Source organism: Protomyctophum bolini (assembly GCF_963924005.1).
Source record: "Protomyctophum bolini genome assembly, chromosome: 20".
Taxonomy (NCBI): domain Eukaryota; kingdom Metazoa; phylum Chordata; class Actinopteri; order Myctophiformes; family Myctophidae; genus Protomyctophum; species Protomyctophum bolini.
In genome coordinates, this window is record NC_137881.1 from 30,432,416 (window position 1) to 30,456,924 (window position 24,509).

The following is a 24,509-nucleotide window of genomic DNA, read 5'->3' on the forward strand; positions in this document are numbered from 1 at the left end:
ATGCACATTTAGATTTTTGACACCCTTATTATAATTAAGGCTTAAGAGGTTATACGACTGTTTACCTTAGCTCTGGTCGATAGCTTAGAAGGAGCTATCCATCTAACATTCTAGACCTGAGCTAGTTTTACCTGTACTTTCGGTATTATTGCTTATTGTTCCATTTTTATTTTATTGCTATTCTTGATTGTGTTGTTGTATTAGCACACTTCTCTGTGGATTCTGTCCCACCAGCATTTATTTGACTGATTGTACCTGTATGAGTGAGTGACAAATAAACCCTCTTAAACATGTTTTCAAATGGTTTTAAAACACGGTAAGTCTTTTTACTCTCTGAGTCTGCTCCCATGTGCCATGCTCAAATTCCTAATGTCTGGGGTTGTACTGACCACACTGCAGAAACAGTGTGGGCTTGAGTTGCTCACTATAAGTAATACATGATGATGATGAGGATGTACTATTGACCCACATGAGGGGGCAGAATAATAAATACAAAACCTTTTGGGGTTAATACTATGTCACGTAATTACTATAGTCCCATGGTTGCCCCAGAGCCATTGAAAGGAGAGTTCTGCCAATGAGGGGGCAGAAATACAGCCCGGTCACGTGGTTCATGTAACTCATTTGTCACGCTAAAGCCCATAGACTCCAATGCATTCCGTAAACTTCGGGACTTATCAATCCAGGCCTTTGTCTCCCTCCGCCAATAGAGGTCAATGTAGAAGAGCCGCCATTGGACTGGCCCCATGACGTGAACAGAGTTGTGCCCTAATGGCAACCACACCAATAACTGTCTAAACAAAACTATACAAATAAAAGTTGTGGTCTGGCAAAAAATAAAAATAAAAGCCAGAGGTGGAGTTTCCGAAGGGTTCGGTTCGCGGCATTCGAAAGCCCCATACAGGTTGTGCAATGACGCGCTGTGATTGGCCAGTGCACTTGTGCAAGGATGCAACGTCATTGGCCACTTTGAGATTTTGGCAGATGGGGGAAAATGCTCTCGCCGGGAACATTATTTACTATTTTCTGCCTATCGGGTCGCAACTTGAACTCGAACTTCGCAACGTTTGACACGGCAACTCGCTCGCTCGGTGGTCTCACGTGGCTCAGGTTCGCTTGAGATGGAGGGCCTACTTTAGGCGAGAGGCACAGAAGCAGGGCGTGGTTATGTGCACAACCCATCAGTCTGAAGAGATGATTTTTCAGACATAATGTGTCCATCTATGATTTATATGATAATAAAGACTGGTTTTAGGTGTACATCATCTCGGCCATGTGTGACATTTTCTTGGGGATGTAGAGGTAATGCTCCATGTAGCCCGAGAGGTCGTCTATCGTGATGTCATCGACGTAGGCCCGCGCCTGCTCCGAGCAAGAGCGGGGCGAGACCGACGACAAAGACGACGATGCAGGCGTAGCTGCAGGGATGCTTTTCTCATACTCCGAGATGACGTTGCGAAGCTCCGTGAAGGAGTAGACCTGGATGTCATGAGAGGCCTCCGCCGCGACCACGGGTCTCTGAGGCATCGACGACGCTACTACGGGTCCGGACACGTCACGACGGCGGGCACCTTCCTCTGGGCTGCAGCGGGCCTCTGTCGACTCTGTCCCGGCGCTCCCACTGTCCCGGGTGATAACGGAAGGGATCTCTCGGGGCGAGGAAGAGACCGATGCACCGTTCGACTCATACCCCGCGGAAAAAACTCTCGACATCGACGAGGCGCTGTCAGAAGACGCCGGCGGCTCTTTGTGATAACCGGGAGGTCTTCTGCCGACGAGCTCTGTGGCATCGGTCAGGCGCTGGCGTTTGGGAACGTTTGTGAACGTGGGTGGAGGATGTAGGTCGTGGAATTCGGACCTGCTATTCGTCCGGCTCCTGGAGGCAGCTCCTCTGGGCGACGAGGATGGCTTTCTGACACATAAGACATGCCAGTCGTCCCTCATGGCGTGGTGGTGACTCGGTTTGTTGGGTTTTCCTCTGATGGGGTCGGGGAAAGCCCGCGGTACCACTCTGGATGATGCCACGCCCTCTGGCGCGTTCACGGCAGTAGTGGGCAGGCTCTCGGCGTCCACCCTCAGCTTCTTAAAGGTTGCATGGAGCGTGTCCTCTTCGCTGCAGTCCTTCTCCCCGGCGTCCATAGCGAGAGAAAGCTGCTCTGACCAGATGGCGATCTGTGTGTCTCTCGGACCTTTTCTTCGATGGCTCTGTGTATGGTACTTTTTACTCACTTGTTCGTTACCCTATAGTGCTAGAAGTAATAATGGTCTGATCCTACACCTCTCCTTATATAGGCTTGCCAAGCTCTGATCTGACATCACAACACAAACACTCAGCCTAACACAATATGAACCTCATGCCACAGCCAATGGGAGGAGACCGCAGGGCCCTCACCTCGGGACCCCCCAGGATGAAGTTACTATAATGTTGCTCTGGTTGCCCCCGCGACCCGACTACGGATAAGCGGTTGAAGACGGATGGATGGGTGGACGGACATCAGCCACATTTAGCAGATCTATACAAGCTCACAATGCATCCCCAATGTCGGTCCTTGTACCTTATTGCACATATATGGGCATATTCTGAACATCAGGGATATGCACGCACGCACGCACACACACACACAGTCACACACACACACACGCATATCAAACTGGGCCCTGGGGGTTGTGGTAAATTAAAAGGTTTGAGAACCACTTACTGTCTACCACAGGCTGATACATTTTTACTCCTGTAGTAGATTCAACTTACCACATGAGGGCGCCGGTGACAGAATGTCAGCCGTGAGCCTGTTATACGCTGTCCATGGTCCTGGGGTGGGGTTGTCATGGCGTGGGAAATCCTTTTTATATATATGTCTATATACATTGATGAATCTACTTGCTGTCCGGCTGTCAGTATTGAGCATTTTTATAGTGGTTTCTTGTGAACCTACCATTAACATCCTATAAGGCAAAAATGTCAAACTTTCCTTATGCTTTAAGTATAGCGACATGTCAAACTAGGGTTTTTTTCATGATTCTGAATCCATTCCAAGCATTAGTTTTGCACAAAAATACACTGCTTGGGCTAAAAACAGCCATATAGCCACTTTCCCAAATGCCCACATTTGTGCTGACCTCACAACATTTGTCATACGTCTATCTATGGCCTGCCGGACTATCTCTGCCGTCTTTACTACTGTTTAGTAAATGTCTACTGTTTAGTAAATGTATTTTACCGCACGGGGGAGCCGCAGTGACAGTCACAGACAGCCGCTATCCATGGTCCTGAAACCCAACCTTCTGTCTGTCTGTGAAAAAAATACCCTCGAATTGAATTGACAGACTGTTAGCTGTTGTATGATGAATTGAACATGGTGGACGGTGGACCCTATTGTAAACAAGTGTAAAGCTTTATGGTGTCGTCCACAGTTAACAGGTAGTTTTGCATTGAGTTGTAACTTGTGCTTGAAATGTAGGCTACTATATGCTCCAATCTGTTAATACACACTTTACTTCATTCATAGCCGCTGTCCAAGGTCCTGGAACCGTCCGTCCGTCTGTCTGTCTGTCTGTCTGTCTGTCTGTCTGTCTGTCTAATGTCGGTATTATGAATCACAGTGCATGTCGTGCACTCATCAGTCACGGGACCGTTTGCAGCACCACCACCACCACCACAACGCTGAGAGAGAGAGAGAGAGAGAGAGAGCGAGAGAGAGAGAGAGCGAGAGAGCGAGAGAGCGAGAGAGAGAGAGAGAGAGAGAGAGAGAGAGATAGAGAGAGAGAGAGAGAGAGTGTGGGAAGGACGGTATGGTGGAGGGAGGGGTTGTTACGTCACAGGAAACATGGCGAAGCGTTCCGGCAGCGCTGACCCAGCCCCCCACCTGAAAATAGATCCCCACCCAGGCAGCAGGCGGCCAGCCTATCCGCTGCAACAACCCATTCCATCCAACAATCCAAGCACACTCACGACATATTATACACCGCTGAGTCCCCAAACAGACACAGCAGCTAACTATATAGGGGGGTGGGTGGAGACAGAAAAACAAAACGGACGCACTGCATATGTTTTAACGAACGCCAGTCAGTCAGTATTGTTGTAATCCGACATTAGTGTTATTGTTCTTTATTAATTGAGGGCGCAGGTGGAGTTCATTATCGGGTGTAAAAGACAAACCAACAACAAACGCAGAGATGTCTGTCGCGGGGTTGAAAAAGCAGTTCCACAAAGCTACCCAGGTAAGATATGACTGAGACTGGCTATTTGTTTTATATCTCGTGCTGTGCGAACGGCGAACAATGCATTAATGATGCGCGTGGCTGATATTGGTAGCCTATATACGACGTAAATAAAGCCGCACACATCTCTTATTAATGCATGCTGCTGCTGCTGTTGCTGTGTGTGTGTGTGTGTGTGTGTGTGTGTGTGTGTTTGTGTTCTCGTGTTTTTCCATGTATCATGGCCAGGAGACGGATATTGACGTGTTTATATTTGATACCGTCCTATGGAGAAGGGACCATAATTCATATTAGGACTGTATAGTGTTGTGTCCTCGATATATCTCCGCCCCCCTCCGCCTATCTGGTCCTGCTATCCATCTTCTCATCAGCAGCATCATGTCAATGATGGCATGCAGCCTTGCAGGGAATCAGGGATGATATTATGCAACCATACCCGCGAGAGAGAGAGAGAGGATACATATATACATTACTGTACATTGTGCTATTGTATAATTGGGCCTATTATTTAATTATATGTATAATGTAACCGACTTTCACCATATAAACGTCGACCCGATCTGTTTAGGTTTTAACCACGATTCACGTATACGTTTCCACCGTATAGCATAGCAGTAAGGTTTTACTGTATTGTAGCTTATCAGACATACGTGGGTTTTTTTTTCGAGTCATGAAGGAAAAAAGGCGGGTGTTGACAGAAACGTGTAGCCTATATGGGTGTTTTTGAATTGAATTTAGGGTGAAATTGTTGCAATTGTCAAACACAAATCAAAATCACCATGTCGTTTCACATCAGTTCAACTTGAATTCATGTGATGTATGTTCATTTGATTTGGTTTGTGTCGATGTGTCATATAGTGATATTGTTGATTTTGGGGTTTGATTGGTGATTCTGTGTTGAATTGTGAAATTGGGGGTTTTGTTTGCTGAATTAATGGTGTTGTGACATCATGTGTGATTTGTGCTGGCCAGATGTGTTGGTTATGTGTACAGAGATCCTCTGACAGAGGAGGGGGGGGAAGCCTTCACACGCAACTGGGATTTCCTCCCATCATCCATCCACACACTACACTACACCCTCTCTCTCTCTCTCTCTCTCTCTTTTTATTACATGATAGGCCTACCATAAAACCTTTTTTATGGTTTCTTTTTTGGCTTCATTCCCAATTGGAAATAGAGGAGAGTAGAATGGATAGGATAGAATAGGATAATACAATGTAATATCCATTAATACAAATTTGTCTTTAGGCTCTGTCTCTCGCCTTAAAAATTAACAATGGTATCAAATGGAGGGATTCTGTGGTCTTAAATGCATTATATCAAACTGCTGGTCCTTGAAATGTATGATATAAACATTGAGAATGACTGCTTTGATGCTATATACATGCACACAATGTGTTCAGCCCCTGGACTACCCAGATTAGATTAGACTTCATTGTCTGTATTGTCCCCCAGAGGGGTTAGGTTTTTACAGCCTGGTCAACACAGAAACACACAAGAAACAGATGCTGTAGTGGTTATCACAACGTTTTCAAGCCCCCCTCTCTCCCTCCACACAACAACACAACATATGCAATACATATCCAAAAGACATCCAATATACAACACACGTCTATACTATGTCAGTGAGGCAGTTGGTTTAACCCATTCTGACCTGAGATCAGATTCATACGAGGTTTCCACTGGACACACACTGGTCTGATGAACCCATTCTGACCTGAGATCAGATTCTAAAAATGTCAGTCGTTCTTCGAATTTTTCAAAAATAGCAGACCTACAAGCTCGTATCGCGCCACTCGGTGGCGTGATATGAGCTTGTAGATCTGCTGTTTTTCAATAGTTAAAGCATGACATGATGCTAACACCAAAATGGGTGCCCGGTCAGAATGGGTTAATGCGGCAATGTTGTATATATCTGCATCCAGATGGCATTGTTGTGAAGTGTGATGATTGAGGAGGTGATCAGTGTCATATCTTCTATTGTGACTGCAGTGCTACAGTGGGTGAGTGATGATGGCTCGTCTGTGGTTGATGATGTCCTGGGAGTATGTGGGTGTGAGAGGACCAATGATTTGTGTGATGTGTGATGCCGCCGAATGCGTTTGTTAGCGCAGTGTTGTTTTCGTCGACTAAAACTAAGACGAAAAATGTTCGTCGACTGACGAAAACTAAGCTATGGTGACTAAAACTAAGACTAAATATACTGACGATTTCGTCGACAAATTAAAAACTAGACAAAAATGTTAGGAAGGAACTATAGTGGACAAGAGATCCAGTATAAGTCATTTTACACTTGGTTGCATGCTGCGACGCGTTGTGAGCTTGTAGATCTGCTATTTTCAGCAAGTGTAAAAAGAGTCATTACGATGGCATCAAGGGCCCTCAAAATACATTTTAGTCGACTAAATCACCTGTAGTTTTAGTCGACTAAAATCTTGTGATATTTACTCGACTAAATCTAGACTAACACTAAAACATTCCAGGTGACTAAAATGTGACTGAAAATAAATGAAAACTATTCAAAAGACGATGACTAAAACTAAAATCGAAATGTGCTGCCAAAAACAACACTGTTTGTTAGCTGTGTGCTCTGAGCTTATACAGATAAAATGGAGTCTTTGCTGAGATTGTGTGAACACTACAGAATGCAATGTGTTCATCAACACTGGGTATATGGGCAGGGGTGGAAAGTAAGTAACTAAGTATATTTATTCAGGTACTGTACTTGACACGAAACCCTATAGGCTGATTTTGTAGTTTGTTTTCCAATTCAGGTTAAAAACTACAGCAGGGTAAAAGCATGGCTGCGTCACACTGACCTTATAGAGCGTCGCAGTCCCGCACAAATATGTGTGGACATTATTGAATGAGCACAAAAATATAATTTAAAACGATAGACTATATAGAATAGAAAAATCACACCCGTGTGAAATGAGGGTGTGTCATATACATCAATTTATGTTAGCGGACATTTGACATTGATACATGAGATTGGTTAGCCGATTTGCTCGTTTACATATGACGTAAGTTTTCCCTTTAACGTCAATGGCGTTTAATGTTTTTATGTTTAATTCACGCCATATTTAGCGGAATTATTATCAGCTCTTATCATCATCATACATCATCATGCATCATCTCATACTGGCCAATCAGAATGCCTGTTGCCTGTGAACGCCACCCCGCGTCCGAAACGGTCGAAGACAAAGTGAGTGCTCAGACACGTACGACTTACACATATATGTACACGTACACATACGGACACAAATAGCTGCGTAATGGAGTAGAGAGAGAGAGAGAGAGAGAGAGACAGAGATTTACTAGTGAAAGTGAGAGGGAGTGTGGAATCAGCGCAAAAACTGAGGCAAGCTCAGTTTTATTATTAAATCTATAAGTTGTGTCCATGTTGACACAGAGACGTAGCAGTCTGCCGCATCAGCGTTTCAACTTTCAGCCAAACATGCTTTATTTCCCAAAACAATGGCTCAGACTCGGTCAGGAGTCAAGACACATTGCGAGCTTGTAGATCGGCTATTTTCAGAATGCAACCAAGCATAAAATGACTTGTCTTTTAGTTTCACTGGATCTCTTCTCCACTATAGTCCCTCCCTAACATTTCAGTCTAGTTAAATTATTTGTTGACGAAACTGTCCAATATATTTAGTCTCAGTTTTAGACAACATATTATAGCTTTTCATTTAGTATTTATTTTCCTTTTCCTCTGTGAAAAAAGGTATACTCGCCTCGGCGAACATTTTTCTCGTGTAGTTTTAGTCGTCAACACTATAGCACAGTCTTGCATAAAGTATAGGCTAATAATGATGAAGCGACAGACGAAGCCCTTTTGAATCTTGGTTGGTGAAAATGCAGAGAGACGGAGGAAGACAATATCAATGTGTTCAATGTGCGTTGGGTTTTTTCACAGAAGCATTTTTTAACCCATTCTGACCTGAGATCAGATTCATACGAGGTTTCCACTGGACACACACTGGTCTGATTATAACCCATTCTGACCTGAGATCAGATTCTATAAAAATGTCAGTCGTTCTTCGATTTTTCAAAAATAGCAGACCTACAAGCTCGTAGCGCGCCACTCGGTGGCGCGCTACGAGCTTGTAGATCTGCTATTTTTCAATAGCTAAAGCATAACATGATGCTGACACCAAAATGGGTTCCCGTTCAGAATGGGTTAAATACTGGAGTTGAAAAATAATAAATGGTGGCATTAACAGCTTCTCTTAATAAACCCAAGTATGACATGCAAGAGTAAACACATTGAATGTTCACCCCCAAAGTAAAAGGGACAACAGAAAACAAGACAAACAAACCTTAAAATACAGGATCAGTAAAAGTTGAAAAATAAAAGGCAGACAAAAACCAGACAAAACAACAGTATACACAACATCCTATAAACAATCATAGGTATACATGATACATCCATAATCCCCATTACATCACCACAGCAATCCAATCACAGTATATAGGCTATATACTTTTAAATCAAAAGTCCAGCAGACCTCACCCATCCCCATAAGCAGAGACGGATTCAACATTCTGAATGAATTGGAAGAATGGACCCCATATCCTCCCAAACGTATCGGAAAAGAACCATTTAAGGAGAGTCTAATCTTCTCCAGTTTCACACAGTACAGGGTGTGAGAAGTGTGAGAAGGGGATGTGGGCGATTTCCAGCGTTGGGTTTCTGATATGAAGTAGTAGTAGTCATGACGACAACTTTTTTTTTGTAGGAACACTTTTATTTGTAACACCCACGGGCAAATCACCGAAGCGACTCACTTCAATCAGCGCACAAGGGAAGGGGGGGGGGGCTCCTTGAAAATTGCCCCATGACACAAATAGTTTCCCCGGTAAACGAGCATGCACGTGCACACGCACGAAGGGCTCTGCCTCTATTCATTCCCTGTGTAAGCATGTACATTTTATTCAAGGTACTGTATGAATGAATTCATTTTATTTATATAGCCCCTTTCCAAACATAAAGTTACACAAAGTGCTTTACAGACAGGTTAGAAACGACAATCAAAAACAACATCGAGAACATCAGAAATAACAAAAGCATATAGAATCGCATCAAAAAACATCAAGGAAACAATAAATAAATATATACGTACACACACACATATATATATATATATATATATATATATATATATATATACATAGGCCTTATATACATATAAGTAAAACTGAATTAAGAAAAGCATTCTTGATGCACAGGTGTGTTTTTAAAAGATGTTTAAACTGTCTCTGCTTGCCTGAGAGCCAAGGGGAGGGCACCATTCCAGAGCGATGGTGTGCGCGGGCCGCAGAAGCCCCGGTCACCTCGGGTGACGATCGGTGAGTTATTATGGGTGGAACTAGAAGGGGGGCCCTATCTGCAGATCTGAGGCGTGGCACCGGCCTGTGGGGTTTTAGCATGTCCGTGATGTAGTTATTAGTAGTTATACTTTGTAGATTTTGATTATTATTATACAAAACATACATTAACCACTTCAGTTTCGAAAACGTTCGCTGTGAAAGAGCATATATATATTCATCATTCAAAGATTTGCTCGTCGTTTTCACGATTTTTCAAAAAATAGCAGATCTACAAGCTCGTAGCTCTGCACTCGGTGCCGCGCTGTGATCTCATATAGATCTGCTATTTTACCACAGTCTTAATGGGTTTTCTAATGGGGTTTTCTAAGGCACTGAGAAGAGAGAGGCTCCATACAAATATCCACCGTTTCTCTTCCCTGGTGCTTTGTTGTATAGCACAGCTTGTTTTAGTGGCATCGTTTGTTCCACAAGCACTCGCCCTGTCATCGGTTGTTTACTGTTTACTATCATCTGGCAAGTCCCCCTGGAAGAGAGCGTAAATAAGTGATAAATTATGCAACGCTAAATTCTTCTGTGCAGCTGGCTGGATTATAGACAAGCGCACGCACACGCACGCATGCACGCACGCCGGCATTCACGCACGCAGACAGACAGACGGGTAGAAAAGCAAACAGTGTGGGTGTGTGTTTCCGTCAGTCCTTAGTGTAAATTAAGATTAATTGATTTCATGTACAGCATCAGATCAGCCTATATTCCCGTCTGTCTGTCTGTCTGTCTGTCTGTCTGTCTGTCTGTCTGTCTGTCTGTCTGTCTGTCTGTCTGTCTGTCTGTCTGTCTGTCTGTCTGTCTGTCGCCATTAAGGCTTGGTGTGATCCAGTTTATCTGCATGCTTTATTCATGGGAATGCCAGGCGCGTACACACACACACACGCACACGCACATGCACACGCGCACGCACACACACACACACACACACACACACACACACACACACACACACACACACACACACACACACACACACACACACACACACAGTCTCTCTCTCTCTCTCTTCTGGTGGACTGCCAGTAGGACAAAAAGCCAGACTCAAATCACATGCGCGTCTGGCTATAGATGCTAAGTAGGACATACTGCAAAGAATTGGTTCTGGTGCACGGTTGAACAACACCAACAATGTGCAAATGAAAAAAAAGGGCCTTTCTGTGTGGAGTTTGCATGTTCTCCCCGTGTCCCCTATAGGGTAGGTACCCTCACAAAAACATGCAGTAATCCTGGTCTCTAAACTGCCTCCCCCTGGCCAGCCGGGGCGCCTGATGGAGGGGAAAGGAACTGGTTGGAATAACGTGTTCCTTCCACGCGCTATACGTCCAAACCAGGGAAACTCCCCCCTGTCAGGTGTAAAGGAGCAACTTGGACACTCAAGCATGAAGGAAGCATGAGTTAAGTCCGTTGCTCTCCCCAGGTTGGCGGAGGGTGTGTATAGAGCCCAGGATCACAGTAGATGATTGACACAGGGGTGAAAAATGGGTTACAAAATCGTGGGATAAAAAAATATATAAAAAAAAAAAAAAAAAAAGACAGTGTATAGTAGAACAGTGGAGAAAACCTTCTCCCACTGCTGAAAAGCACAAATATATCGCTGTGAGAAACTACTACTCACATCAAATGTGAAAGAAAGTCCAGAATTCACTTGGTATACAAGAGTATTTGGTATCATTTTTATGGTTCAGCAAGTGTATAACTGTGGTCTAATCCCTGTGCTCGTTGGCAGAAGTATAGCAATACTGCAATATAAAAATACTATGTTAAAAGTAAAAGGCCGGAATTCAAAATGTACTTCAGTAAAAGTATTGGCATCAAAATGTACCTAATGTACCAAAAGTAAAAGTGCTCATTATGCAGAATGTCCCGTTTCAAGTTTTCAAATGTATATAATAAAAAAAAAAAACCTTTTGAAAATAGCAGATCTATACAAGCTCACAATGCGTCGCATCGTGAGCTTGTAGATCAGCTATTTTCAAACGGCCAAATATAGAGCTGAAGTGTTTAATGTGTTATGTTTTGTAATAATATTCAAATTAACCCATTCTGACCGGGAACCCATTTTGGTGTCAGCATCATGTTATACTTTAGCTATTGAAAAATAGCAGATCTACAAGCTCATAGCGCGCCACCGAGTGGCGCGCTACGAGCTTGTAGATCTGCTATTTTTGAAAAATCGAAGAACGACTGACATTTTTTTAAATCTGATCTCAGGTCAGAATGGGTTCATCAGACCAGTGTGTGTCCAGTGGAAACCTCGTATGAATCTGATCTCAGGTCAGAATGGATTAATCAGACCAGTGTGTGTCCAGTGGAAACCTCGTATGAATCTGATCTCAGGTCAGAATGGGTTAACTAAAGTTTTCAAATAATTGTAGCGGAGTAAAAGTACAACATTTTCCTCTGAGATGTACAGTAGTAGTAGCGCCAGCGCTCGCCCAGCAGTCTGCCCGGCAACGAGGCGGATGCGTGCACGACGTGACCTTTATAGGGCTTCTCGCCCCTTATAGGCGTCTTACTGGTCATTACTTGTGCAAGCAGAGTGCGAAAGTATACTCTGCAGTGCATTGTTGTCAGCCAAGCTGTCGCGCCGCAGCACGTCTGGTGATATATACGCTTCTTTCCCCTCCTGGCTTTGCCCTGGGTTGGCTGTTGGGGTGCAGTACTTAGTTTAGACAGTTTTTGGTTTAGACTAGTCATTGGTTAGACCAGTCATTAGTCCTATACAACTACAACCTATCTCAAACCCTCACACTAAACCTAACCTCCCACGGGGCAGCACACCTAAACCTAACCTTAACCCATGTCTAACCAATGACTAGTCTAAACTAAGCCCCCGGCTGTTGGCTCCCATAGGGTCAATTTACTTGCCTCAAGTTCTGGGTGCCTGACTGACGCAGTGCCCTGCCATGAGCCTCATCCTTCTCTCTCTGACTTTGTCCTGTGACCCGTGGTATAGGTCCCCATAGAGGTCCCCATAGACTATAGGTTCTGATAAGGGCCGTCCATGTGACACCTATATAGTGCCATTCGTATAGCATTCCGTGTAGACTGACTCCATCCAGGGCTTTTTTTCCTGTTGTACTCCTAAAGGCCTCACCGAGGGTTTTTGAGTGGTGGTGCAACCACTCCAAGGAACAGCAAATGTCTGTGTTGTTAACCTATGTATGCGACTATGTTAGTATGTTACTATGAGTACCAGTAGGGGCAAAAGTGGCGCTGTTGTGCCAGAAACAGAGAGAGCGATAGTGCTGCACTGTTGCCTGCTAATGAGAGACAGAGAGAGAGAGGGGGCGGGGGGGGGGGGGGGGGGGGGGGTAGTTGCACCACTCAGTTCACACGGGTGTGATTTTTTTTAGATAGATTATATATATTTTTTCATAAATTGAATGCCCTATTTTATTTTATTTTATTGCAAAAATAGCTGTCTTGACTTCCAAAACTTTTCCCAAATTACAAAAATAGCTACTACATTATAGTATTGTTGCCGTTCCATGCAGTAAAAAATACGTAACATGTTTAAAAACCAAAAAAGTACTTTAAAAAACAGTATGTTCTCTCTGCCGCCTTGGTCTTGCCCTGCGGCGTGTCCACTGATGCTGCATGGCTATACTGTGTGTGTGTGTGTGTGTGTGTGTGTGTGTGTGTGTGTGTGTGTGTGTGTGTGTGTGTGTGTGTGTGTGTGTGTGTGTTTGCATATTCCCTCGGCTCAGATGCACTCGGGCACACTGGAAACAGGCTGTTTAACTTGCTTTTTTGGTTATTTGGGAATGCTTTGGGGGAGGGGTGTGTGTGTGTGTGTGTGTGTGTGTGTGTGTGTGTGTGTGTGTGTGTGTGTGTGTGTGTGTGTGTGTGTGTGTGTGTGTGTGTGTGTGTGTGTGTGTGTGTGTGTGTGTGTGTGTGTGTGTGTGTGTGTGTGTGTGTGTGTGTGTGTGTGTGTGTGTGCGCGTGCGCGTGTGCGTGTGCGTGTGTGTGCGCGTGCGTGTGTGGAAAAAGTACTCAAATGTTTTACTTAAGTAAAAGTATCAATACTGCAATATAGAACTATACCCTATAGTCTGGAATTCAACACTTACAGTAAAACTGAGAAAATAACAGATCTACAAGCGTGTAGATCGGTTATATTCAAATGTATGTATATTCGAAATGTATAGGGCAGTAAGTGGTCAATGTACTGTATGTATTTTGTAATAATAATCTAAATCTACAAACCTAAGTAACTATACTGTAGTAACTAAAGTTGTCAAATAATTGTAGTGGATTAAAATTACTATAGTGTAGTGGAGTAGAAGTAAAAGTACTGAAAATGTGAAAATTGTACTTAAGTACAGTACTCATTTTAATGTAATTAGTTACTTTCCACCACTGGGTGTTATGTCATGGTTACTGTGTGCTGCTATGCATTTGTGTGCGGTATGACACACACACACACACACACACACACACACACACACACACACACTGCACACTTACACCACTGTACTGTACTGTGTGTACATTGTAGATGGATAACATTTAGTACCGTAGGAAGTGAACCATGCAAACCTTCAAGCGTCTCAAAGCGTGCTATATGAGCATTGTACTCTATGGCCTTTTGTTTACACTTGGTCAAATATGCATGGTTGTCTGATTGGACTGGACTTCTTTGTTGTTGTTTTTGTGTGTCCGTAACTACGTAATTATTATTATTTCTTTATATTGTTTTAATGATGACGATAACTTTGGGGTGAGGGAAAAAATGGAAAAAAAATGGTACGTTAAATTGTTGAAACCCTGATACCAATAAACATATATTTAAAAAAAATATATAGCAGATGTATACAAGATCGCAGCGCAGCACAAAGTAATAATAATAATAATAATAATATATAAGATTTATATAGCGCTTTTCTGGGTACCCAAAGTCGCTTTACAGAAAGAGGTACAGACATATTTATTAGAAAACTATTTAAATAGGTTTAAAAAGGTTAAAAACTAGAAATCAAAAACAAAAGAGGGACAAACAAGAAGTACATCTGCTATTTTTGAAAAGCCATTGAAACCTGGCAGGCGACATGCACTAAAAGGTGGCCTTACACTAGCCGAGAATCGGGCATTTTTGACGCTCGGGGGGGTGCCCGACTCAATCGATCTGCTCGGGGGCTGCTCAAAGCGTGATCGGGATCTGCCCTCTGCTCTGCCCCGCTCCGATTATCCGAGTGTAGTAGTGTGTGGCGCTATCGGATTTCAGATTGAAAAAAAAAATCGGCTAGTGTGTAAGGCCACCTTATAAGGGTTGCCCCACAGGTAAATAAAACATTCGGGCAGGTGGAGTTCGCTTTCACGTTGCCCCGACCGGGGCCATAAGTGCTCGCTCGCTTGAGAGAGCGGGGAGGACACAACCGTCTATATGAAACACAACACGAGATTATCTGTCTGAACAGCTGAACGTGGCCAGATAGCGCTCTGTCTTATGGTCTGTGGAATGTAAAATAAGAGCAATGTTTACCTAATAATGTGCTGTTTTCACTGTTGATACACTAAAAAAATCACACCCGTGTGAACTGAGTGGTACAACCCCTCTCCCCCTCCTCTCCTCCTCTCCTCTCTCTCTCCCTCTCTCTCTCTCTCTCTCTCTCTCTCTCTCTCTCATTAGCAGGCAACAGGCAGCACTAATACTATCTCTCTCTCTCTGTTTCTGGAAAACAGCGCCCCCACTGGTACTAATAGTCATGTACTCGTGCTCATGGCCACATGGGTACGCACGGACATTGCTGGTTGTAGGAGTGGTTGCACCACTCAAAAAATATATAAAATACCAAGTGTGTGAACCTATAGTCATATTCATAGTTATGTAAAAAAAAATTAGGTACAGTATTTCTGTTTTGTCGCAAGTCTTAAATTGAACGGCATTTCACGTTTTACCAATAATTTTATAATGGACGATTAACTTTTCGGGGCATGTGGGCATGACCTTTGGGCAAGTAGAATATGACCTGCACTTGCCCTCTGAGACCTTAAGGCTCATACGTACATACTCCAGGGCCTATAACTCTTATCACCGCGTGAGGTGATAAGCTTATATATCACCTCACGCGGTGATGAGAGTTGAGGCCATCATACTCGCGGTGATGTGGTTCAGGGCACCCCCCCCCCCCCCCCACCTTGTTCTGGGGGGAGGGGGGGGGGCGGAGTCGGTCGCGCATATCTAATTTTGAATCGAGCAACAGAGAGCTGTCCGCCTCCGAAATGCAAACTTCAAAAACAAAAAATAAAACGTAGCTGTTGCAGGTTGTAAAAAGCATACGGATTCCGCAAACCTCGTGTCACATTTATACCCCTAAAAATGTAACGTCGTCGTGTATACAAACAAGTGGCCAGAGATTGGAATCCAGGATCTAATTTTCCACTGCGTTGATCTTTTGCTGGACACAGTGGAGCTCCTCTCCCATATAGCGAGCACAGCAGCCTCCTATACCAGCGTGTTGCTGTTGTTTCAGCATTCATTCCATATAGTTACTATAAAACACTATATAAAACTACTTGTAAAACACTAAATTTGGCTTGGAAAAGACTGCTATACACAAGCAAGAGAAGTGTGTGTACTGTGTACTGTTCAGAACACTGCGTCGTATAGCACACACACGCACACACACACACACACACTGCACACACTCGCCCCGACGCTTTGCCTCTATTCTACTCCTCTGTTTTCGGTTAAATTCAGTCCCTTTCTCTCGTTTTATGTCGTCGCTTTTTCTGTCTCTATTCTTCCATTCTTCTTACACACACACACACACACACACACACACACACACACACACACACACACACTTGAATTATTTTTGTTTGGATCTGCACAAGAGGCGCAATACAATAGATCCAAACACTGATCAGAAGGTGGTTACATCACGGTTCACATGCTTAACACACAGAGGGAAAAAAAGATAGTGCTCACATTGATGACATACTACTACTATAGACACTATACTAGACAGGGTGTTTGTTTTTCCCTTTCCTTTAACCCTTTAACTGACCTGAGATCAGATTCATATGAGGTTTCCACTGGACACACACTGGTCTGATTAACCCACTTAATCTGACCTGAGATCAGATTCTAAAAAATGTCAGTCGTTCTTCGATTTTTCAAAAAATAGCAGACCTACAAGCTCGTAGCGCGCCACTCGGTGGCGCGCTATGAGCTTGTAGATCTGCTATTTTTCAATAGCTAAAGCATAACACGATGCTAACACCAAAATGGGTTCCCCTCTCCAGATACAGACTGCCCAATGCCCATTATAGCTGAGACAGAACAGTATACTTAGCCAACTTTTTGCATTTGTCTTTTTTTCCCCTGAGCACAAGTTTATGGACACGGTCCAGACACCCAAATACAAGGACAATGAGTTGATGATGATATCCCAAGGCATAACACGTTCCACCAAAGGCTAATATTTCATACGTTTGGATATAAAACAAATGTCCATATAAAAAAATCAAATGGGCAGCCTATATTTCAAAGATAGGTGTCAAGCTTTTCATTATTTTCATTAATGAACACAATATCTGGGGTATTTGGAATATCTTGTAGTGTGTGTCATTGTGGATTTGTGATCAAACCTAGTTTTACAGTGCTGTGTTTATACATTCTTGTTGTCCTGTCGTGTCCTGTACTCCTCTGATCTTGTCTGAGACCACCAGGTCCACCACACACACAGCAGGTCCACCACACACACACACACACACACACACACACACACACACACACACACACACACACACACACACACACACACACACACACAGCAGATGGACTGAAAGCTATAGCGGTCGCTAGCAAGCTAGCTGCTCAATCTCTACACACAGTACTACAGTTTACTAACCTGAGGTTCATCCAGTTCCAACTGAACTGACCTCCGCGACTCGGCAACGGTGAGGAAATAACAATATATATATAATAATATACTTACTGTACCAACCCTTTGAAAAGACAAGAACTAATTCTGCTGCACGAATATCAGGAATTATGTTAAATATATTGAACCGAGCAGTCTTGGGTGAACAAGGGGGTTACACTCAAAGTTAAATTACTGTGTCGCGAAAAGTGTAGGGACTTTTTTTTACCAATGCTGACCTACAGTAATACAGTATACGTGACCACAGTGAAGCAATTGAAGCGACTGGAAACAAAATTATATCTTCAGGTTTGAACGCAACTTTACTCTGGTGTCGAATCTAGGAGAGAGACGGTGTAGGAGAGACAGACAGGAAAGCTGAGAGGGAGACGGTGTAGGAGAGACAGACAGGAAAGCTGAGAGGGAGACGGTGTAGGAGAGACAGACAGTAGGAAAGCGGAGAGACAGACAGTAGGAAAGCTGAGAAGGAGACAGTGTAGGAGAGACAGACAGTAGGAAAGCTGAGAAGGAGACAGTGTAGGAGAGACAGACAGTAGGAAAGCTGAGAGACAGACAGTCAGAGTGTAGGAGAGAGAGAGACAGACAACAGGGAAACTGAGAGGGAGACAGTGTAGGAGAGACAGACAGGAAAGCTGAGAGGGAGACAGTGTAGGAGAGACAGACAGGAAAGCTGAGAGGGAGACAGTGTAGGAGAGACAGACAGGAAAGCTGAGAGGGAGACAGTGTAGGAGAGACAGACAGGAAAGCTGAGAGGGAGACAGTGTAGGAGAGACAGACAGGAAAGCTGAGAGGGAGATTGTATATTGAGTAGCAGCACAGCATCACTCACCTCCGAGACCAAAAAGTAGGACACATCGCAGCTGTGTGTGTGTGTGTGTGTGTGTGTGTGTGTGTGTGTGTGTGTGTGTGTGTGTGTGTGTGTGTGTGTGTGTGTGTGTGTGTGTGTGTGTGTGTGTGTGTGTGTGTGTGTGTGTGTGTGTGTGTGTGTGTGTGTGTGTGTGTGTGTGTGTGTGTGTGTGTGTGTGTGTGTGTGTGTGTGTGTGTGTGTGTGTGTGTGTGCGCGCGTGTGCGCGCGCACTCAAGGAAGAGTGATGAGGAAGTGAGGAGCTGGAAGGAGTGAAGAGGATGAGATGAGAGGAGAGGAGATGAGGACAGGAGAAACACATAGAAAAAGAAGTGAGAGGATTTTAATAAAAAATCTCTCTCTCTCTCTCTCTCTCCTCTCTCTTTCTGCCTCTCTCTCCTCTCTCTTTCTGCCTCTCTCGCTCTCTCTCTCTTTCTCTCTCTCTGTGTAATTTTACTCCACTACAACTATTTGAAAACTTTAGTTACTTACTATGATATGATATGATATGATATAGTACTTTATTGTCAGTTCACACTGAAATTTGTCTTGCGACACAGCAGCCAAGTATACAGAAACACATATACAAACACAAAGAACAAGACAATTTACATACATAAAGACATGAGCAATATCCACCGCTTAGATTATCCTGTGGCTACTACATCTCCTGATTAAGCCTCCAGGTCGACTGGTGGACAAAGGACCTCTTTAGTCTGACCTTATTGTATGCTGGTCCACCATTTCTCCTTCCTGAAGGTAGCAACCTATATTCTCCATACAACACATGCTTAGTATTAGAGGTGATATTCCTTGCTAACCTTAGGATGCTGTACTACTACTACTACTACTACTACTACTCTAGCCTACTGCTACTTACTACTTACTTAAGTTAGTTTTGTAATAACAATCAGAATCTAAAATGTAACTACTGTGTAGATTTTGATTATTATTACAAAACATACTGTATACAGTAACCACATTTCAGCCATTTGAAAATGGATCTACAAGCTAACACGCTTGCAGATCTGCTATTTTCGAAAGATTTTCTTTATAGATTTGAAAACCTGTGGAATATGGGACCTTCTACACAATGAGTACTTTTACTTTTGGTTAAAGTATACGTATTTTGATGCCAATAATTGTACTGTACTTTCACTCAAGTAAATGTTGAATTCCAAACTTTTACTTGTAACTGAGTACTTCTACAGTACATTGCACTATTGATGCTTTTATTTAAGTAAAATATGTCAGTACTTTTGCCACTACTGCCGCTCTCTTCTTTAATCCAGCTGTCCACACACACACACACACACACACACACACACACACACACACACACACACACACACACACACACACACACACACACAGAGAGAGCGAGTATCTTTCCAACCTTTCTTGATTTCACTATTGATATACAATACACAGATTGTACCTTATCTATCATCTTTACAGCTTTAAACGGACACACAGCTTTGTGATTTAAAAACGCCCTCCGTGTCGCACAGAAAACATTTGAAGATGGCCGAGGGTGGAATAGTTTCATCTGCAGAATACACGGCACTGGGAGGTGACGAATACACATCCATCAAACAAACAAACGATGATGCACTGTAGAACTGTCATGTCCGCTATACGAGTCATCTGTCGGTGTCAGAGAGCCATAGAGAATCAGACAGAGTTACGACATTGAGGGGGCAGAAAACAGCCCGGTCACGTGGTTCATTTAGCCCATAGACTCCAATGCGTTCCGTAAACTTCCGGTTGTCCCTTTTTCAATAGAAGTCTATGTAGAAGAGCCTGGGCCCCGCATGAAGTGAATGGAGTTGTCGTAACTCTTGTCTTATACGCTATGGCTCTGGTCAGTGGAAAACACACAACATTTCTTCACTTAAAAAAAGCATCAATATTGGTATAAATGGACAATATTTAAGGATATAGGGGAATGAGAGACAATTGTAAATGCCTAGAAAAATGTATGTAACATTTGGAAACGCAACGTCGATGCCTGTTTTTAATTTTTTGTACGTCTGTGGTGTTATATGTATTGTAAGTTCGTTTTTTTCTGTCTTGTCTTGAAAACCAATAAAAATGTAAAAAACATCAATACTGCAATGTAGAATTACAGTTACTCTGTTACAAGTAAAAGTCCATAATAATAATAATAATAATAATAATAGATGAAGTACAAAAGTATTGGTACAAAAATGTGCTTAAAAGTACCGAAAGTAGAAGGTACTCATTATGCAGAATGTTCCATTTAAGTTTTAGTTTTAAAATGTATAACATCTCTAAACATCTTTGTGAGCTTGTAGATTGGCTATATTTTCAAATAGCCTTTATAGGGCTGAAGTAAAGTCACTGGTTAATGTATATATGTTTTGTAATAACAATCTAAATCTAAAAAGTTACTAGTAACTAAAGCTTTCAAATAATTGTAGTGGAGTAAAAGTAAATGAAAATTGGAAATAATCCAGTAAAGTAAAAAAACAATCCTCAAAAGTGAGTAAATGTCCTTAGTTACTTTACACCACATGGTTACAAAGGTAAAAGGATTGGTATCAAAATATACCTTATAGGTATACCAAAAGTAAAAGTGCTCATTATGCAGAATATCCCCTTTGAAGTTCAAAATGTATCAAAAGAATCTTTTGAAAATAGCTATCTCTAGATCAGCTGTCAATTAGCCACAGTATAGGGATAAAGTGGTTCATGCATGTTTTCTAGATCAACATAATGGAATGAATTCTGTACTGGCCATATATGGAGCGCGTCTTGAGTGTACAGGGTTTGATGAGGTCATATCAACATAATGCGAGTGTCAGGACAGGTCAGCTCCATATATGGAGATCTAAGGGTGGCAGCGGGGGGCAGTGTCTTGAGCGTACAGGGTTTGATGAGGCCTGGCCATATACATGGAGCGTGTCTTGAGTGTACAGGGTTTGATGAGGCCTGGCCATATATATGGAGCGTGTCTTGAGTGTACAGGGTTTGATGAGGCCTGGCCATATATATGGAGCGTGTCTTGAGTGTACAGGGTTTGATGAGGCCTGGCCATATATATGGAGCGTGTCTTGAGTGTACAGGGTTTGATGAGGCCTGGCCATATATATGGAGCGTGTCTTGAGTGTACAGGGTTTGATGAGGCCTGGCCATATATATGGAGCGTGTCTTGAGTGTACAGGGTTTGATGAGGCCTGGCCATATATATGGAGCGTGTCTTGAGTGTACAGGGTTTGATGAGGGCCCAGGTATAGGGTCGGGCCTGTTGAATGGACAATCAGTCAAAAAGTGAGACATCGAAGAGGAAGGACGTGGTGGGGTAAGGATCAGCATCATGGAATGTCAGAACAGGATATATAGCTCCATATATGGAGATCTAAGGGTTTGAGGTCAGATGTATAGAGTTGCTGGCCGGCTCCATATATTATGCAGATCTGTAGGTGATGATCCAGTCTTCTCCATGTATGGCTATCCAGGGTTTGATGAGGTCAGTGTCGTGATCGCCATATATGGAGACAGCGTCGACCATATATAGTGGCGTAACTGACGGACGGACAGGTGTTGTGTGTGTGTGTGTGTGTGTGTGTGTGTGTGTGTGTGTGTGTGTGTGTGTGTGTGTGTGTGTGTGTGTGTGTGGTGTACGTAGACGCAGACGTGTGTGCGAAGTGTAAGGGCTGCAAAGTCTATCGATTCTCTACTGTAATTTTTTCTGTCGATTTTTGACTTTTGTGTGCACATGCGTGAACGTGTGCACTCGTGTGTGTGTGTGTGTGTGTGTGTTTGCACGCGTCCTTCCTTGTGTGTGCGTGAAACATTGCTTGTATGTCAACTCTCTCACTTGCATATTAGACACCACCGTGCCATCATCCAAGATGGCTGCTGCCAACAGGAAATCAGACACCACCAGTCACCTGACTGAATAAAACATGAGGGGCGTGTGTGACTGTGTGTGTGTGTGTGTGTGTGTGTGTGTGTGGCATTAGAGGAAGAAGAGAGAGAGAGAGAGAGGTGGAGATGGAATAATCTCAGGATAACGATATGAGAGAGAGAGATGAGGAAAAGAAGATGAGAGAAGAGATACAGTAGATCGATCGATGAGAAACTATAAGCTCTCTCTTTATCTCTCTTTCTCTCTCTCTCTCCTGATGAAACTCCTCTATCTAGGGGAGGCCAGGTTGTCATGGTAACCACACACGTGTCAGGAGAAAATAGGCGTGATGCTGTCACACACACACACACACACACACACGCGTACGCACGCTCGCACGCTCGCGCACACACACACACGCAAACACGTCACACAGACACACACGCATGCACGCACGCACACGCATGTCACACACGTCACACACACGCGCAAACACACGCAAATACACGTCACACACACGTCACACACATCACACACAACACACACGCACACACACACACACAGGCTCTGGTTGGTTCATTCAATAATTGATCGTCCTTGAGGGATTCACATGTGGCATGCAGAGAGGACACGCATGCGAATGTGTGCATGTGTGCGTGTGTGTGTGCAACTGTGTGCATTTCTGTGCCTGCAAAAGTGTGCGCGTGTGTGTGTGGTTCTCAATACAAATTCACATTGTATCCCCAGCAACATTAAAGTAACACATTCTTTAAATAAAAAATAATAAAGTGAAGAAATGTGAAAACGTGAAGGACAACATCTGAGCGAGGAATCCAGTCAAAGGACATGAAAGGAAAAAGAGAGAAAAGAAAAGGGAATTAAGGGTCCATCAATCAAAGAGAATGATAAATAGTAGATGCGAGTTACAGAGCGTATACCGTACATGATGTTCATAGACACTGTAATATCACACGATGCGCAATCTAAAAATTGTGTTTTGAAGAATACATCGAATGCACTCCGGCTTCTATAAATATGGAACCAACGTAGTGTACACTTGAAGATCTTATTTATTGGTGGCGCGCGTGCGTGTGTGTGTGTCTGCGTGTGTGCGTGCTTGCATGCGTATACACGAGTGTGTGTGCGTCCAAAAAGTGGATTTTGTGAATGTAATGCATCTATATGGATAAAAGCGCTATATATAAATGCACCATTTGCTACGTGCAGAGACCACCTGAATGATCAGAGACGTGGACTGGACTCGGAGGAAGTCCGAGCTGAGGAGCCATGATGATGGAATCATCTGTATAATATCTGCTGTATGCAGGGTGTTGTATACAGATACAGTATATGTATTCGCTTGAAGAACTGTAATTGGCTCGACCAGATGATTTATGCTTGGTTTTAATTGAACATTAAATCAATTTAACCTTAATACATGCAGGTGGTGGTAATTGGCATTGCACGCTCTGGCTCCCCAGATGATTGCAAACAAAGTCTTTGGAATTTAAAGAATAGCTCTATCACTGTGTTGTACTTAGTAGTGCAGTGTTTAGCATTAACCCATTCTGACCTGAGATCAGATTCATACGAGGTTTCCACTGGACACACACTGGGTCTGATCAACCCATTCTGACCTGAGATCAGATTCTTCGATTTTTCAAAAATAGCAGATCAGATTCTTCGATTTTTCAAAAATAGCAGACCTACAAGCTCATAGCGCTGGCGCGCTATGAGCTTGTAGATCTGCTATTTTTCAATAGCTAAAGCATAACATGATGCCAACACCAAAATGGGTTCCCGTTCAGAATGGGTTAAACCTTTCTCCATAAGCTTCACGTATATACTCTGTATGAATATACAGCCATACTTTCATTGTTCATACAATTATGTAACACAAAATCCAGGGGCCTGGGCCATGCGGCTCAGCGGTCCAGGTTCTAAAATGGTGGAGAATCTTTCTCTAGACTCAAATGGGCGTGGCCTATATGGGGAGACGCGTTCCTATTCCAGGCGTCCCTATTTTGGGAATGTCATTATACAGCGAACATTTTCGCACCCAAGCAATTAGAAAGAAAAAAAAGTATGGATCTGCAAGCTCTCGACGCGTCGCTTGGCTACACGTTGTGTGCTACACGTTGTATGTGTGTGTGTGTGTGTGTGTGTGTGTGTGTGTGTGTGTGCGAGTGCGAGTGCGTCCAAAAAGTGGATTTTACAGTGGATTGGGTTGTACAGTTCATATGAAAATGTTCAAATCTCTCTCTCTCTCTCTCTCTCCCTCTATCTCCCACCAGTC

At 43.3% G+C, this 24,509-nt stretch overlaps 2 protein-coding genes across 2 annotated transcripts in view; one reads left to right on the top strand and one right to left on the bottom strand.

Annotated features, from left to right (window-relative positions):
• Positions 1 to 1,251: 1,251 nt before the first annotated feature.
• LOC308335322 (oxidative stress-responsive serine-rich protein 1-like) lies at positions 1,252 to 2,139 on the bottom strand (the record flags this gene model as incomplete). The annotated part of the gene is made up of 1 exon (XM_080792340.1): positions 1,252 to 2,139. The coding sequence occupies one exon, from the start codon at positions 2,137 to 2,139 to the stop codon at positions 1,252 to 1,254; it is 888 nt and encodes a 295-aa protein (XP_080648466.1).
• A 2,034-nt stretch (positions 2,140 to 4,173) lies between these two features.
• Positions 4,174 to 24,509, top strand: part of LOC308335763 (endophilin-A1-like) — a gene marked incomplete at both ends in the record, with an annotated part of 55,447 nt that continues 35,111 nt past the window's right edge. Inside the window, one exon of the mRNA XM_080792947.1 lies at positions 4,174 to 4,218. Within this exon, the coding sequence (XP_080649073.1) occupies positions 4,174 to 4,218 (45 nt within the window). The remainder of the gene's footprint in view (positions 4,219 to 24,509) is intronic.